At 39.4% G+C, this 19200-nt stretch overlaps 1 protein-coding gene across 2 annotated transcripts in view; it reads right to left on the minus strand.

Moving 5' to 3' along the window:
* The window catches only part of LOC115134039 (engulfment and cell motility protein 3-like), a 63204-nt gene extending 44268 nt beyond the window's left edge, over positions 1–18936 (minus strand). Inside the window, exons 1-4 of one of the 2 annotated variants that reach the window (XM_029667583.2) lie at positions 18755–18936; positions 16359–16467; positions 15378–15418; positions 15208–15280 (exon numbers count right to left, since the gene is read on the minus strand). In XM_029667583.2, the coding sequence (XP_029523443.1) occupies positions 15208–15280; positions 15378–15418; positions 16359–16433 (189 nt within the window). In that variant the 5' untranslated portion in view covers positions 16434–16467; positions 18755–18936. Of the gene's footprint in view, positions 1–1641; positions 1697–15207; positions 15281–15377; positions 15419–16358; positions 16468–18754 lie in introns of those variants that run through there. The other variant, XM_065022411.1, reaches the window with a different exon arrangement.
* Positions 18937–19200: the final 264 nt, after the last annotated feature.

The following is a 19200-nucleotide window of genomic DNA, read 5'->3' on the forward strand; positions in this document are numbered from 1 at the left end:
TAACTATATACAGTAGGTCTGCTATAACTATATACAGTAGGTCTACTAGAACCATATACAGTAAGACTGCTATAACTATATACAGTAGGTCTGCTATAACTATATACAGTAAGTCTGCTATAACTATATACAGTAAGTCTGCTATAACTATATACAGTAAGTCTGCTATAACTATATACAGTAAGTCTGCTATAACTATATACAGTAAGTCTGCTATAACTATATACAGCAAGTCTGCTATAACTATATACAATAAGTCTGCTATAACTATATACAGTAGGTCTGCTATAACTATATACAGTAGGTCTAGTATAACTATATGCTGTGGGAGAATAACAACTATATACAGTAGGTCTACTAGAACCATATACAGTAAGTCTGCTATAACTATATACAGTAGGTCTAGTATAACTATATGCTGTGGGAGAATAACAACTATATACAGTAGGTCTACTAGAACCATATACAGTAAGTCTGCTATAACTATATACAGTAGGTCTGCTATAACTATATACAGTAGGTCTAATATAACTATATACAGTAGGTCTAGTATAACTATATACAGTAGGTCTAGTATAACTATATACAGTAGGTCTAGTATAACTATATACAGTAGGTCTAGTATAACTATATACAGTAGGTCTACTATAACTATATACAGTAGGTCTAGTATAACCATATACAGTAGGTCTACTATAACTATATACAGTAGGTCTAGTATAACTATATACAGTAGGTCTACTATAACTATATACAGTAGGTCTAGTATAACTATATACAGTAGGTCTAGTATAACTATATACAGTAGGTCTACTATAACTATATACAGTAGGTCTAGTATAACTATATACAGTAGGTCTAGTATAACTATATACAGTAGGTCTAGTATAACTATATACAGTATGTCTAGTATAACTATATACAGTAGGTCTAGTATAACTATATACAGTATGTCTAGTGTAACTATATACAGTAGGTCTAGTATAACTATATACAGTAGGTCTAGTATAACTATATACAGTAGGTCTAGTATAACTATATACAGTAGGTCTACTATAACTATATACAGTAGGTCTAGTATAACTATATACAGTAGGTCTAGTATAACTATATACAGTAGGTCTAGTATAACTATATACAGTAGGTCTACTATAACTATATACAGTAGGTCTAGTATAACTATATACAGTAGGTCTAGTATAACTATATACAGTAGGTCTACTATAACTATATACAGTAGGTCTAGTATAACTATATACAGTAGGTCTAGTATAAGTATATGCTGTGGGAGAATAACAACTATATACAGTAGGTCTACTAGAACCATATACAGTAGGTCTGCTATAACTATATACAGTAGGTCTAGTATAACTATATACAGTAGGTCTAGTATAACTATATGCTGTGGGAGAATAACAACTATATACAGTAGGTCTACTAGTACCATATACAGTAAGTCTGCTATAACTATATACAGTAGGTCTGCTATAACTATATACAGTAGGTCTGCTATAACCATATACAGTAAGTCTGCTATAACTATATACAGTAGGTCTAGTATAACTATATACATTTACATTTACATTTAAGTCATTTAGCAGACGCTCTTATCCAGAGCGACTTACAAATTGGTGCATTCACCTTATGACCTCCAGTGGAACAGTAGTGCATCTAAATCTTTTCAGGGGAGGGGGTGAGAGGGATTACTTTATCCTATCCTAGGTATTCCTTAAAGAGGTGGGGTTTCAGGTGTCTCCGGAAGGTGGTGATTGACTCCGCTGTCCTGGCGTCGTGAGGGAGTTTGTTCCACCATTGGGGGGCCAGAGCAGCGAACAGTTTTGACTGGGCTGAGCGGGAACTGTACTTCCTCAGTGGTAGGGAGGCGAGCAGGCCAGAGGTGGATGAACGCAGTGCCCTTGTTTGGGTGTAGGGCCTGATCAGAGCCTGGAGGTACTGAGGTGCCGTTCCCCTCACAGCTCCGTAGGCAAGCACCATGGTCTTGTAGCGGATGCGAGCTTCAACTGGAAGCCAGTGGAGGGAGCGGAGGAGCGGGGTGACGTGAGAGAACTTGGGAAGGTTGAACACCAGACGGGCTGCGGCGTTCTGGATGAGTTGTAGGGGTTTAATGGCACAGGCAGGGAGCCCAGCCAACAGCGAGTTGCAGTAATCCAGACGGGAGATGACAAGTGCCTGGATTAGGACCTGCGCCGCTTCCTGTGTGAGGCAGGGTCGTACTCTGCGGATGTTGTAGAGCATGAACCTACAGGAACGGGCCACCGCCTTGATGTTAGTTGAGAACGACAGGGTGTTGTCCAGGATCACGCCAAGGTTCTTAGCGCTCTGGGAGGAGGACACAATGGAGTTGTCAACCGTGATGGCGAGATCATGGAACGGGCAGTCCTTCCCGGGAGGAAGAGCAGCTCCGTCTTGCCGAGGTTCAGCTTGAGGTGGTGATCCGTCATCCACACGGATATGTCTGCCAGACATGCAGAGATGCGATTTGCCACCTGGTCATCAGAAGGGGGAAAGGAGAAGATTAATTGTGTGTCGTCTGCATAGCAATGATAGGAGAGACCATGTGAGGTTATGACAGAGCCAAGTGACTTGGTGTATAGCGAGAATAGGAGAGGGCCTAGAACAGAGCCCTGGGGACACCAGTGGTGAGAGCACGTGGTGTGGAGACGGATTCTCGCCACGCCACCTGGTAGGAGCGACCTGTCAGGTAGGACGCAATCCAAGCGTGGGCCGCGCCGGAGATGCCCAACTCGGAGAGGGTGGAGAGGAGGATCTGATGGTTCACAGTATCGAAGGCAGCCGATAGGTCTAGAAGGATGAGAGCAGAGGAGAGAGAGTTAGCTTTAGCAGTGCGGAGCGCCTCCGTGATACAGAGAAGAGCAGTCTCAGTTGAATGACTAGTCTTGAAACCTGACTGATATGGATCAAGAAGGTCATTCTGAGAGAGATAGCGGGAGAGCTGGCCAAGGACAGCACGTTCAAGAGTTTTGGAGAGAAAAGAAAGAAGGGATACTGGTCTGTAGTTGTTGACATCGGAGGGATCGAGTGTAGGTTTTTTCAGAAGGGGTGCAACTCTCGCTCTCTTGAAGACGGAAGGGACGTAGCCAGCGGTCAGGGATGAGTTGATGAGCGAGGTGAGGTAAGGGAGAAGGTCTCCGGAAATGGTCTGGAGAAGAGAGGAGGGGATAGGGTCAAGCGGGCAGGTTGTTGGGCGGCCGGCCGTCACAAGACGCGAGATTTCATCTGGAGAGAGAGGGGAGAAAGAGGTCAGAGCACAGGGTAGGGCAGTGTGAGCAGAACCAGCGGTGTCGTTTGACTTAGCAAACGAGGATCGGATGTCGTCGACCTTCTTTTCAAAATGGTTGACGAAGTCATCTGCAGAGAGGGAGGAGGGGGGAGGGGGAGGAGGATTCAGGAGGGAGGAGAAGGTTGCAAAGAGCTTCCTAGGGTTAGAGGCAGATGCTTGGAATTTAGAGTGGTAGAAAGTGGCTTTAGCAGCAGAGAGAGAAGAGGAAAATGTAGAGAGGAGGGAGTGAAAGGATGTCAGGTCCGCAGGGAGGCGAGTTTTCCTCCATTTCCGCTCGGCTGCCCGGAGCCCTGTTCTGTGAGCTCGCAATGAGTCGTCGAGCCACGGAGCGGGAGGGAGGACCGAGCCGGCCTGGAGGATAGGGGACATAGAGAGTCAAAGGATGCAGAAAGGGAGGAGAGGAGGGTTGAGGAGGCAGAATCAGGAGATAGGTTGGAGAAGGTTTGAGCAGAGGGAAGAGATGATAGGATGGAAGAGGAGAGAGTAGCGGGGAGAGAGAGCGAAGGTTGGGACGGCGCGATACCATCCGAGTAGGGGCAGTGTGGGAAGTGTTGGATGAGAGCGAGAGGGAAAAGGATACAAGGTAGTGGTCGGAGACTTGGAGGGGAGTTGCAACGAGGTTAGTGGAAGAACAGCATCTAGTAAAGATGAGGTCGAGCGTATTTCCTGCCTTGTGAGTAGGGGGAAGGTGAGAGGGTGAGGTCAAAAGAGGAGAGGAGTGGAAAGAAGGAGGCAGAGAGGAATGAGTCAAAGGTAGGCGTGGGGAGGTTAAAGTCGCCCAGAACTGTGAGAGGTGAGCCGTCCTCAGGAAAGGAGCTTATCAAGGCATCAAGCTCATTGATGAACTCTCAGAGGGAACCTGGAGGGCGATAAATGATAAGGATGTTAAGCTTGAAAGGGCTGGTAACTGTGACAGCATGGAATTCAAAGGAGGCGATAGACAGATGGGTAAGGGGAGAAAGAGAGAATGACCACTTGGGAGAGATGAGGATCCCGGTGCCACCACCCCGCTGACCAGAAGCTCTCGGGGTGTGCGAGAACACGTGGGCAGACGAAGAGAGAGCAGTAGGAGTAGCAGTGTTGTCTGTGGTGATCCATGTTTCCGTCAGTGCCAAGAAGTCGAGGGACTGGAGGGAGACATAGGCGGAGATGAACTCTGCCTTGAACAGTAGGTCTGCTATAACCATAGACAGTAAGTCTGCTATAACTATATACAGTAGGTCTACTATAACTATATACAGTAGGTCTAGTATAACTATATACAGTAGGTCTAGTATAACTATATACAGTAGGTCTAGTATAACTATATGCTGTGGGAGAATAACAACTATATACAATAGGTCTACTAGAACCATATACAGTAAGTCTGCTATAACTATATACAGTAGGTCTAGTATAACTATATACAGTAGGTCTAGTATAACTATATACAGTAGGTCTAGTATAACTATATGCTGTGGGAGAATAACAACTATATACAGTAGGTCTACTAGAACCATATACAGTAAGTCTGCTATAACTATATACAGTAGGTCTGCTATAACCATATACAGTAAGTCTGCTATAACTATATACAGTAGGTCTAGTATAACTATATGCTGTGGGAGAATAACAACTATATACAGTAGGTCTACTAGAACCATATACAGTAAGTCTGCTATAACTATATACAGTAGGTCTGCTATAACTATATACAGTAGGTCTAGTATAACTATATACAGTAGGTCTGCTATAACTATATACAGTAGGTCTACTAGAACCATATACAGTAAGTCTGCTATAACTATATACAGTAGGTCTGCTATAACTATATACAGTAAGTCTGCTATAACTATATACATTATGTCTACTAGATCCATATACAGTAAGTCTGCTATAACTATATACAGTAGGTCTGCTATAACTATATACAGTAGGTCTACTAGAACCATATACAGTAAGTCTGCTATAACAATATACAGTAAGTCTGCTATAACTATATACATTATGTCTACTAGAACCATATACAGTAAGTCTGCTATAACTATATACAGTAGGTCTGCTATAACTATATACAGTAGGTCTAGTATAACCATATACAGTAGGTCTGCTATAACTATATACAGTAGGTCTGCTATACCTATATACAGTAGGTCTACTAGAACCATATACAGTAAGTCTGCTATAACTATATACAGTAGGTCTGCTATAACTATATACAGTAGGTCTAGTATAACCATATACAGTAGGTCTGCTATAACCATATACAGTAAGTCTGCTATAACTATATACAGTAGGTCTGCTATAACTATATACAGTAGGTCTAGTATAACCATATACAGTAGGTCTGCTATAACTATATACAGTAGGTCTACTAGAACCATATACAGTAAGTCTGCTATAACTATATACAGTAGGTCTGCTATAACTATATTCAGTAGGTCTACTAGAACCATATACAGTAAGTCTGCTATAACTATATACAGTAGGTCTGCTATAACTATATACAGTAGGTCTACTAGAACCATATACAGTAAGTCTGCTATAACTATATACAGTAGGTCTGCTATAACTATATACAGTAGGTCTAGTATAACTATATGCTGTGGGAGAATAACAACTATATACAGTAGGTCTACTAGAACCATATACAGTAAGTCTGCTATAACTATATACAGTAGGTCTGCTATAACTATATACAGTAGGTCTAGTATAACCATATACAGTAGGTCTGCTATAACTATATACAGTAGGTCTAGTATAACTATATACAGTAGGTCTAGTATAAAGATATACAGTAGGTCTACTATAACCATATACAGTAGGTCTGCTATACCTATATAGAGTAGGTCTACTATAACTACATACAGTAGGTCTACTATAACTATATACAGTAGGTCTACTATAACTATATACAGTAGGTCTACTATAACTATATACAGTAGGTCTGCTATACCTATATACAGTGGGTCTATTATAACTACATACAGTAGGTCTGCTATAACTATATGCATTAGGTATATTATAACTAAATACAGTAGGTCTGCTATAACTACATACAGTATATCTGCTATAACTATATACAGTGGGTCTATTATAACTAAATACAGTAGGTCTGCTATAACTATATACAGTAGGTCTACTATAACTATATACAGTAGGTCTGCTATAACTATATACAGTAGGTCTGCTATAACTATATACATTATGTCTACTATAACTATATACAGTAGGTCTACTATAACTATATACAGTAGGTCTGCTATAACTATATACATTATGTCTACTATAACTATATACAGTAAGTCTACTATAACTATATACAGTAGGTCTACTATAACTATATACAGTAGGTCTACTATAACTATATACAGTAGGTCTGCTATACCTATATACAGTGGGTCTATTATAACTACATACAGTAGGTCTGCTATAACTATATGCATTAGGTATATTATAACTAAATACAGTAGGTCTGCTATAACTACATACAGTATATCTGCTATAACTATATACAGTGGGTCTATTATAACTAAATACAGTAGGTCTGCTATAACTATATACAGTAGGTCTACTATAACTATATACAGTAGGTCTGCTATAACTATATACAGTAGGTCTGCTATAACTATATACATTATGTCTACTATAACTATATACAGTAGGTCTACTATAACTATATACAGTAGGTCTGCTATAACTATATACATTATGTCTACTATAACTATATACAGTAAGTCTACTATAACTATATACAGTAGGTCTGCTATACCTATATACAGTGGGTCTATTATAACTAAATACAGTAGGTCTGCTATAACTATATACAGTAGGTCTGCTATAACTATATACATTATGTCTACTATAACTATATACAGTAGGTCTACTATAACTACATACAGTAGGTCTGCTATAACTATATGCATTAGGCATTATATATAGAGTAGGTCTGCTATAACTATATACAGTAGGTCTATTATAACTACATACAGTAGGTCTGCTATAACTATATGCATTAGGCATTATATATACAGTAAGTCTGCTATAACTATATACAGTAGGTCTACTATAACTATATGCATTAGGCATTATATATACAGTAAGTCTGCTATAACTATATACAGTAGGTCTTCTATAACTATATACAGTAGGTCTGCTATAACTACATACAGTAGGTCTGCTATAACTATATAGAGTAGGTCTATTATAACTATATACAGTAGGTCTTCTATAACTATATACAGTAGGTCTGCTATACCTATATACAGTAGGTCTACTATAGCTATATACAGTAGGTCTGCTATAACTATATACAGTAGGTCTGCTATAACTATATAGAGTAGGTCTATTATAACTACATACAGTAGGTCTGTTATAACTATATGCATTAGGTATATTATAACTAAATACAGTAGGTATTCTATAACTATATACAGTAGGTCTGTTATAACTATATGCATTAGGTATATTATAACTAAATACAGTAGGTATTCTATAACTATATAGAGTAGGTCTATTATAACTATATACAGTAGGTCTTCTATAACTAAATACAGTAGGTATTCTATAACTATATACAGTAGGTCTTCTATAACTATATACAGTAGGTCTGCTATAACTATATACAGTAGGTCTACTATAACTATATACAGTAGGTCTACTATAACTATATACAGTAGGTCTGCTATAACTATATACAGTAGGTCTGCTATAACTATATACAGTAGGTCTGCTATAACTATATACAGTGGGTCTGCTATAACTATATACAGTGGGTCTGCTATAACTATATACAGTGGGTCTGCTATAACTATATACAGTGGGCATTCCATATACAGTAGGTCTGCTATAACTATATACAGTAGGTCTACTATAACAAAATACAGTAGCTATACTTAACTATATACAGTAGGCATTCTATATACAGTAGGTCTGCTATAACTACATACAGTAGGTATATTATAACAATATACAGTAGGTCTGCTATAACTACATACAGTAGGTCTGCTATAACTATATGCAGTAAGCATTCTACATAAAGTAGGTCTATTATAACTATATACAGTGGGTCTATTATAACTATATGCAGCAGGTATATTATAACTAAATACAGTAGGTCTGCTATAACTATATACATATATATATATACCCTCATAGATATCATCCTAACCAACTTGCCCTCTAAATACACCTCTGCTGTCTTCAACCAAGATCTCAGCGATCACTGCCTCATTGCCTGCATCCGTAATGGGTCAGCGGTCAAACGACCTCCACTCATCACTGTCAAACGCTCCCTGAAACACTTCAGCGAGCAGGCCTTTCTAATCGACCTGGCCGGGGTATCCTGGAAGGATATTGATCTCATCCCGTCAGTAGAGGATGCCTGGATATTCTTTAAAAATGCCTTCCTAACCATCTTAAATAAACATGCCCCATTCAAGAAATTTAGAACCAGGAACAGATATAGCCCTTGGTTCTCCCCAGACCTGACTGCCCTTAACCAACACAAAAACATCCTATGGCGTTCTGCATTAGCATCGAACAGCCCCCGTGATATGCAGCTGTTCAGGGAAGCTAGAAACCATTATACACAGGCAGTTAGATAAGCCAAGGCTATCTTTTTCAAGCAGAAATTTGCTTCCTGCAACACCAACTCAAAAAAATTCTGGGACACTGTAAAGTCCATGGAGAATAAGAACACCTCCTCCCAGCTGCCCACTGCACTGAAGATAGGAAACACTGTCACCACTGATAAATCCACCATAATTGAGAATTTCAATAAGCATTTTTCTACGGCTGGCCATGCTTTCCACCTGGCTACTCCTACCCCGGTCAACAGCACTGCACCCCCAACAGCAACTCGCCCAAGCCTTCCCCATTTCTCCTTCTCCCAAATCCGTTCAGCTGATGTTCTGAAAGAGCTACAAAATCTGGACCCCTACAAATCAGCCGGGCTAGACAATCTGGACCCTTTCTTTCTAAAATTATCTGCCGAAATTGTTGCCACCCCTATTACTAGCCTGTTCAACCTCTCTTTTGTGTCGTCTGAGATTCCCAAAGATTGGAAAGCAGCTGCGGTCATCCCCCTCTTCAAAGGGGGGGACACTCTTGACCCAAACTGCTACAGACCTATATCTATCCTACCATGCCTTTCTAAGGTCTTCGAAAGCCAAGTCAACAAACAGATTACCGACCATTTCGAATCTCACCATACCTTCTCCGCTATGCAATCTGGTTTCAGAGCTGGTCATGGGTGCACCTCAGCCACGCTCAAGGTCCTAAACGATATCTTAACCGCCATCGATAAGAAACATTACTGTGCAGCCGTATTCATTGATCTGGCCAAGGCTTTCGACTCTGTCAATCACCACATCCTCATCGGCAGACTCGACAGCCTTGGTTTCTCAAATGATTGCCTCGCCTGGTTCACCAACTACTTCTCTGATAGAGTTCAGTGTGTCAAATCGGAGGGTCTGCTGTCCGGACCTCTGGCAGTCTCCATGGGGGTACCACAGGGTTCAATTCTTGGACCGACTCTCTTCTCTGTATACATCAATGAGGTCGCTCTTGCTGCTGGTGAGTCTCTGATCCACCTCTACGCAGACGACACCATTCTGTATACTTCTGGCCCTTCTTTGGACACTGTGTTATCAACCCTCCAGGCAAGCTTCAATGCCATACAACTCTCCTTCCGTGGCCTCCAATTGCTCTTAAATACAAGTAAAACTAAATGCATGCTCTTCAACCGATCGCTACCTGCACCTACCCGCCTGTCCAACATCACTACTCTGGACGGCTCTGACTTAGAATACGTGGACAACTACAAATACTTAGGTGTCTGGTTAGACTGTAAACTCTCCTTCCAGACCCATATCAAACATCTCCAATCCAAAGTTAAATCTAGAATTGGCTTCCTATTTCGCAACAAAGCATCCTTCACTCATGCTGCCAAACATACCCTTGTAAAACTGACCATCCTACCAATCCTCGACTTTGGCGATGTCATTTACAAAATAGCCTCCAATACCCTACTCAACAAATTGGATGCAGTCTATCACAGTGCAATCCGTTTTGTCACCAAAGCCCCATATACTACCCACCATTGCGACCTGTACACTCTCGTTGGCTGGCCCTTGCTTCATACTCGTCGCCAAACCCACTTGCTCCATGTCATCTACAAGACCCTGCTAGGTAAAGTCCCCCCTTATCTCAGCTCGCTGGTCACCATAGCATCTCCCACCTGTAGCACACGCTCCAGCAGGTATATCTCTCTAGTCACCCCCAAAACCAATTCTTTCTTTGGCCGCCTCTCCTTCCAGTTCTCTGCTGCCAATGACTGGAACGAACTACAAAAATCTCTGAAACTGGAAACACTTATCTCCCTCACTAGCTTTAAGCACCAACTGTCAGAGCAGCTCACAGATTACTGCACCTGTACATAGCCCACCTATAACTTAGCCCAAACAACTACCTCTTTCCCTACTGTATTTAATTTATTTATTTATTTTGCTCCTTTGCACCCCATTATTTTTATTTCTACTTTGCACATTCTTCCATTGCAAATCTACCATTGCAGTGTTTTACTTGCTATATTGTATTTACTTTGCCACCATGGCCTTTTTTTTGCCTTTACCTCCCTTCTCACCTCATTTGCTCACATCGTATATAGACTTGTTTATACTGTATTATTGACTGTATGTTTGTTTTACTCCATGTGTAACTCTGTGTCGTTGTATCTGTCGAACTGCTTTGCTTTATCTTGGCCAGGTCGCAATTGTAAATGAGAACTTGATCTCAACTTGCCTACCTGGTTAAATAAAGGTGAAATAAATAAATAACTATATACAGTGTGTCTGCTATAGCTATATACAGTATGTCTACAAAAATTATATACAGTAGGTCTACAATAACTATATACAGTAGGTATACTATAACTAAATGCATTAGGCATTTGTCGTGGCTGAATCAGAATTAGTTAGGTAACATTGATAAATAAGATGTTTTATTTAAATAATAACGCTTATGTGAGATATTTGTCATTAGGATGTCTTCTTTTGGATAATACTGTTGGCAGTTTGCAGTTATCCCTTCTCTGCTAGGGCTCAGTCACTAGGGGCCCAGAGAGGGGAGAGGTCAGGCTTGTCTTCATATGTCAATATATCTGTTAAACCATGTGATGCTATGTAGAATATCAGAAGGGGAGGAAGACAGAATGGAGGCTTGTCTTCTTATGGGAATGTGTCGGTTCCTATTGTATGTCCCCTATGAGGTTGCCCTTATCTTGATCTAGTATATGACCTAAGAGGCTCACTGTCTCGTTGAGCTTGTCCAGGAGGGGCTGTATTTGAGATGGGAGTATCTAGAATTGACCATTTATATACTGTATGCCATTGGATGAGGTAATGTTTTGGTACTATGTTGTACCAAGAACGAGAAGTAGAACCTCGTTTTAGGAGAGCAAACTGAACGATAATTTATAGCTAGTGCTATCTAGCTATGGGATACTCCTCTTTCAAATAAAGTGTTCCTTTGTAATGTTCCTAAGATTTGTGTTTCGTCATGTGAGTTGAGATGGGTGTGTCTTGGCTATAAATGATACTAAGAACTGTTTTGTAAGCACTCTCAGAGAATTCATTTATAGACACTGAATTGATCTGAGAGTCAAATAGCGCTATGGTGAAGCTCATATATAAATAAAGATGGGACTTTATAATAGAACTCTGACTTGTGTGTGGTTTGCTCTCTCAATGTTTAGTAATACAGGAAATTACCACAACACATTCTATATACAGTAGGTCTTCTACAACTATATACAGTGGGTCTATTATAACTATATACAGTAGATATATTATAACTAAATACAGTAGGTCTGCTAAAACTACATACAGTAGGTCTGCTATAACTATATACAGTAGGTCTAATAAAACTATATACATTATGTCTACTATAACTATATACAGCAGGTCTACGATAACTATATACAGTAGGTCTACTATAACTATATACAGTAGGTCTACTATAACTATATACAGTAGGCATTCTATATACAGTAGGTCTGGTATAACTACATACAGTAGGTCTATTATAACAATATACAGTAGGTCTGCTATAACTATATACAGTAGGTCTACTATAACTATATACAGTAGGTCTATTATAACTATATACAGTAGGTCTACTACAACTATATACAGTAGGTCTATTATAACTATATACAGTAGGTCTACTACAACTATATACAGTAGGTCTGCTATAACTAAATGCATTAGTCATTCTATATACAGTAGGTCTGCTATATCTAAATGCATTAGGCATTCTATATACAGTAGGTCTGGTATAACTACATACAGTAAGTCTATTATAACAATATACAGTATGTCTGCTATAACTATATACAGTAGATCTGCTATAACTATATGCAGCAGGAATTCTATAAAAAGTAGGTATATTATAACTATATACAGCAGGTATACTATAACGATATACAGTATATCTACTATAACTACATACAGTAGGTCTGCTATGACTATATGCAGTAGGCATCCTATAAACAGAAGGTCTGCGATTACTACATACAGTAGGTCTACTATAACTATGTACAGTAGCTATGCTATAACTATATACAATAGGTTTCCTATACTATATACAGCAAGTCTACAAAAACAATATACAGTAGGTCTGCTATAACTATATACACTATGTCTGCTATAACTATATACAGTAGGTCTATAATAACTATATACAGTAGGTCTACTATAACTATATACAGTAGGTCTACAATAACTACATACAGTAGGTCTACTATAACTATATACAATAGGTATACTATACTATATACAGCAAGTCTACAAAAACAATATACAGTAGGTCTGCTATAACTATATATACTATGTCTGCTATAACTACATACAGTAGGTCTATAATAACTATATACAGTAGGTCTACTATAACTATATACAGTAGGTCTACTATAACTATATACAGTAGGTCTACAATAGCTATATAATGTATATCTACTATAACTATATACAGGAGGTCTACTATAACTATATACAGTAGGTCTGCTATAACTATATACAGTAGGTATATTATAACTATATACAGTAGATCTACTATAAATATATACAGTAGGTCTGCTATAACTATATACAGTAGGTATATTATAACTATATACAGTAGGTATACTATAACTATATACAGTAGGTATATTATAACTATATACAGTAGATCTACTATAAATATATACAGTAGGTCTGCTATAACTAAATGCATTAGGCATTCTATATACAGTAGGTCTGCTATAACTAAATGCATTAGGCATTATATATACAGTAGGTCTGCTATAACTATATACAGTAGGTCTACTATAACTATATACAGTAGGTCTGCTATAACTATATACAGTAGGTCTACTATAACTATATAGAGTAGGCATTCTACATACAGTAGGTCTGCTATAACTATATACAGTAGGTCTACTATAACTATATACAGTAGGTCTATTATAACTATATACAGTAGGTCTGCTATAACTAAATGCATTAGGCATTCTATATACAGTAGGTCTGCTATAACTAAATGCATTAGGCATTCTATATACAGTAGGTCTGCTATAACTAAATGCATTAGGCATTCTATATACAGTAGGTCTGCTATAACTAAATGCATTAGGCATTCTATATACAGTAGGTCTGCTATAACTAAATGCATTAGGCATTCTATATACAGTAGGTCTGCTATAACTATATACAGTAGGTCTACTATAACTATATACAGTAGGTCTGCTATAACTATATACAGTAGGTCTACTATAACTATATACAGTAGGCATTCTACATACAGTAGATCTGCTATAACTATATACAGTAAGTCTGCTATAACTATATACAGTAGGTCTACTATAACTATATACAGTAGGCATTCTACATACAGTAGATCTGCTATAACTATATACAGTAGGTCTGCTATAACTATATACAGTAGGTCTGCTATAACTATATAAAGTAAATCTACAATAGCTATATACAGTAGGTCTGCTAAAACTACATACAGTGGGTCTGCTATAACTATATACAGTAGGTCTACTATAACTATATACATTATGTCTACTATAACTATATACATTATGTCTACTATAACTATATACAGTAGGTCTACTATAACTATATACAGTAGGTCTACCATATACAGTAGGTACGCTATAACTATATACAGTAGATCTGCTATAACTATATACAGTAGGTCTACTATAACTATATACATTATGTCTACTATAACTATATACATTATGTCTACTATAACTATATACATTATGTCTACTATAACTATATACAGTAGGTCTACCATATACAGTAGGTACGCTATAACTATATACAGTAGATCTGCTTAATATTGTGTTTATATTTTTGTTCAGTAGAATTAGAGAGGGGGGAAAGAAAGAGAGTGAGGGAGAGAGAGAAGGGGAGAAAGGAGAGAGGGGGACAAGAGAGAGAGAGAGCGAGAGAGAGCAAGAAATTAAGTTGGTTGAGTTTAATTTGTCATTCATGCCTGCACTGGCCCAGGAAATAGCTGGAATCTCTCCTCATACACACAACTGTAACAGTGCCAACCAGCCCTCCTATTACCCCATGCTCATCACACACGCAGTGGAATAACAATGAACACAGCCACAGCATACCTCTTGGTAGAGGTTTGTGTTTGGCCTTTTCAAAAGTCACAAGCTTAGTTTAGCTCCAACAGCTACCCAGACCAAGGCCACTGGCGTTGATGACATTTCAGACATCACTGGCATGACAGGGACACCACACCCTCTACTGTCAACTTAAAGTATTGAAGTCACACACTGGACAGACAGAAAGACCTATGACAGCCTCCATGTTCACTGAAAAGAAAGATAATCAACTCACAGATTCAGTGATGTAGGTCTGAACACCGTCGGCATACTGGAGGGCGTAGTTATCAGGGCCTGGAAGATTCCACCTAAAACCCAGTCATCATAGGCACTGTAACTACTGCAAGTGGACAAAGTATTTGCTTGAACTCTACAAGGATAACATGAACACACACAGACACTTACCCATCACAAACCTCCTTTATTACAGCAGAAAGGGGCTTTTTCTGTCAGGAGAAAAACATAGTTGTGGTCAATAAGCAGCAGAAGGTAAGAACTGATTTAGATATCATGCTTTCATTTTGGAAACCATGGTGGATTAACTATAGTACACTGGTCCTATGACCCTGAGCCTGCTGATCCAAGATAAACTCAAAGCTTTTACTTCCTCTATGCTGTTGACTTATGAGGCAACAGGGACATTCGGTAGAGTGAATAAATAAGACAAACTGAGACAAACTACTTTAATGTCTACACTTCAATTGCCCTGTCATTTGTGGTATACATGGTGGTCAACCAATCAAAAGTGTTTGTGTACTGTGGTAGATCTATCACTGCCCTGTAATTTGTGGTCTGTAGGGGGTCAACCAATCAGAGGTTTTTGGTGAGGTCTGGTAGTCCAATAGGAGTACTTCTGAGGGACTTGCCGTTAGTTTTTTTCTCCCATGAAATGTCTACAGAAGCAGCTTGTTCAAACTTCACAGGCACCCATATCTAACTAAAACCTTTTATTTAATTATGGCCTTGGTCTATTAACAGTTTGACATCCTAAACACCCAGCACATTAGCTCCCGAGTGGCGCAGCGGTCTAAGGTACTGCATCTCAGTGCTAGAGGCGTCACTACAGACCCTGGTTCGATTGCAGGCTGTATCACAACCGGATGTGATTGGGAGTCCCATAGGGCGGCACACAATTGTCCCAGCATCGTCTGGGTTAGTGTTTGGCCGGGGTGGGCCGTCATTGTAATGCCGAGGTGTATCAGCCCTTCATAAAAAACATTATTATCCTGCCCATCGCCGCTCAGTATTGCTACATATACCACACTCTAATACAACCCACAGGCTGCAATACGGATTCCTATTGTAACTTTCCACTTAGGCGTTGATAGTACAGTAGATTTTCTAAACTCTCTGACTCAGGCTCCACTCCTGTGTTCTGATGCTTACCTGGTCCAGTTGAATGAGCTGAGGGTATGCCCCTGGCATCTGGATGGCAATCTTCACAATATCCTGTTGGGGCATCTTGAAGTGTGTTTATGTGTGTCCTCCTAAGACTCTGAGAGATAAGGTCAAATGAGGTTAATATTACTATCAAATAATTCAGACAGTAAATTAGTATTTTTCTGTACGTTTCTTGCCTGACCAGATTGGCCCTGCCCTCGAGTCATTGGAGCTTTCATTTTCCAAATGAATTTGCTGAACTTATATCTTCCTCTTTTAAGGTACTATGTCTACATTTGCTTCAGTGTGTACAGAAACATAGCCCTTTCTGTGCATAGGACTACATACAATTGAATACAAGGCCAGACAAAGACAGACATGCATACACAACCTCCATGGCACACATAGACATCCATTTCCTCCTCAGCTCACAGATGGGAGTCCCAGAGGAGAGGACAGTCAAGCTCTTTTCATACTCTCTCCAGCACATATGGAAACACTAAAGTTTTTTAAACAATTCTGCACATGCTTCACTTGATGAAAAGGGAAATATATGTGTGTGTGTGTCTCCCATTCATAGGTCAATGGAACTAACCTACAAAAAATATGTTATGTTTTATTATTGGTGTTTAAGTGCCATTTCTGTCAAAACATGGACACTTCCTCTTTCACCTGACAAACTGCACATAGTTTTCTAGAACCCTTCCATTTCAGTAGCCCTATGTCATCCCAAGTAGGTCAATAGATGTTAACTTGTAGCCTACATTGATAGCTGATCACATAACACTGTAATTACTGGAATATCATAAGCTCTTCAGCCTTGGTATTTTGTTAAGACACATTTAAAGCAGAGCAGATGGAAACTCTAACCTGAAAATGTTCTCACTCACTTCATATACTAATACTCTTGAAGCCTTGTGAAATACAATGCTCCTTCGACCCAAACATTACTATACTAGCCTACTATTAATACAAGGCAATTATAATAATAATCATTTTGTGAACTAACACTCGCACTTTACTTTTTTCCCTCTTACTAGCAGTGACTTTGCTGATAGCTACTTTATTGAGGACAATGTTACTTATTATGACTGAGATATTTGGTTGTACCACCTAGCTATCTTAAGATGAATCCACTAACTGTAAGTTGCACCGGATAAGAGTGTCTGCTAAATTACTAAAATGCAAAATGTAGGCTATATGACAGGCTGGCACGGAGAGCAGTGTTTGGGTTTCCTAGGCTCTCTCCCCTGCCTGTCCCAGCATGCATTGGGCTGCACCCTCTCGCTGCTACTACTGCAAGAGGAAGAGGTGCGAGAGAGAGAAAAAGAAAAGAGAGAAAAAGAGAATGTGTTGTATGAGTGTAGAGGTAAAGTGTGAATCAGTGTCTCTGCATTTGTAAATCCTGTATATGAATGGTATAACTACTGTTCATTCCTCTTGTGGTTGTTGTGTAGTAAATATTTCACTTTTTAGTTTCATAATTTTTTGTTTTTTCCTGTGAAGCACATTGCGTTGCATTCCATGTTGGAAATGTGCTGTATAAATAAAGCTTGATTTGAGTACAGTGAACCATATAGTAATAGTGCCCATGACCATATAGGGCTATGCATAAATGTGTATCCTCCAGAACTAACACTGTGCCATGCCCCTTGACGCTGTAATAACCATCCCACCGCCTGTCCCCTTTGGGGGTGGGGAGGAGCTGGCCTTCAGCTCCCTGGAATTCCAATCCTGACAGACCACCTACAACTGCCACCACAAACACACACACACACACACATACAAACACACACATTTTGAAGTCTGTTGTCATCGGCACCACCACTTGAGAGGGGTTATTAGTGCCTGAGGCTTTACATTCTGGGTGCTGAGTAGAACTTTGTCAATGGCAGTTGTCGACACACTAGTGAAATTGATCCATGTCTCGAGAGCCAGCCCTTTTCTGCCGTGATTAATTGCAAATGTATGTCGAAACATTGAGGATTGCTTGTTACCTGACACTTTACAAAAATGGAATGGAAACTATTTTCTTTGCAGTAAGCCATTTCACAGTACATGCTAGCATACACTGAAAACGACTTAAAAAAAGACCAACCAATGAATTAAACTATTCATTATGTAGGTTGATTCGAGTTGTTGTTTCACTCCTATATAAAAGTTAGGGTGGCTGACTATTGATGATGTCAACGTTCCTCCGCCCGTGTATCCTACTAGTTCGCCGTAGACACTAAAAAAGGACGAAACAGGTAACGTTAAAAAGAGACAGGTAATGCTGAACTTGGGACCCGGGGGCCATTTGTATCAGGTTCACGAAACAGATTTGTTCATTCTCGATCGCAAAGTTTAGCGAACAATCAAAGAAAATATCTGGTTGAGTTGCACTTTTATTTGGCTCCTACCTGTTTGAAAAGAAAAGTTACTGTCCTCGCGAAAGCGCCGAGATCGGGACTGGAAGCATTTGAAATATCTCCCTAGAGAGGACGACAATAATCCGAGAGTGAATTATATGTTCAACTATTTTGGAGAACCTATGTGCGTGCCTAGGTGGAGAGGTTTCCAAAAATTATTGACCATGCAAAGTTCCGGGTTGAGTTTAGTCACCCGCCCCCTGTAGGAAGCACTGTGTGTCGACCATAGACAGTGAAAAGAAGGTATGGAGTACCACAGTATGAATCATAACACCCATAAAACCTAGTGGTCAAACAGGGAAATGGTTCCAATCGTTTTTACACCATTCATTTTTCCCGTAGAAGATTTTAGAAACACTTAAAATAAGGGCTGTGTAGGCTTACTGTGCTGTGACGTTTTGATAACCATGTAAATCCCTCTTGGACAAGGTAACTTT

This window comes from Oncorhynchus nerka, linkage group LG9a, assembly GCF_034236695.1.
Source record: "Oncorhynchus nerka isolate Pitt River linkage group LG9a, Oner_Uvic_2.0, whole genome shotgun sequence".
NCBI lineage: Eukaryota > Metazoa > Chordata > Actinopteri > Salmoniformes > Salmonidae > Oncorhynchus > Oncorhynchus nerka.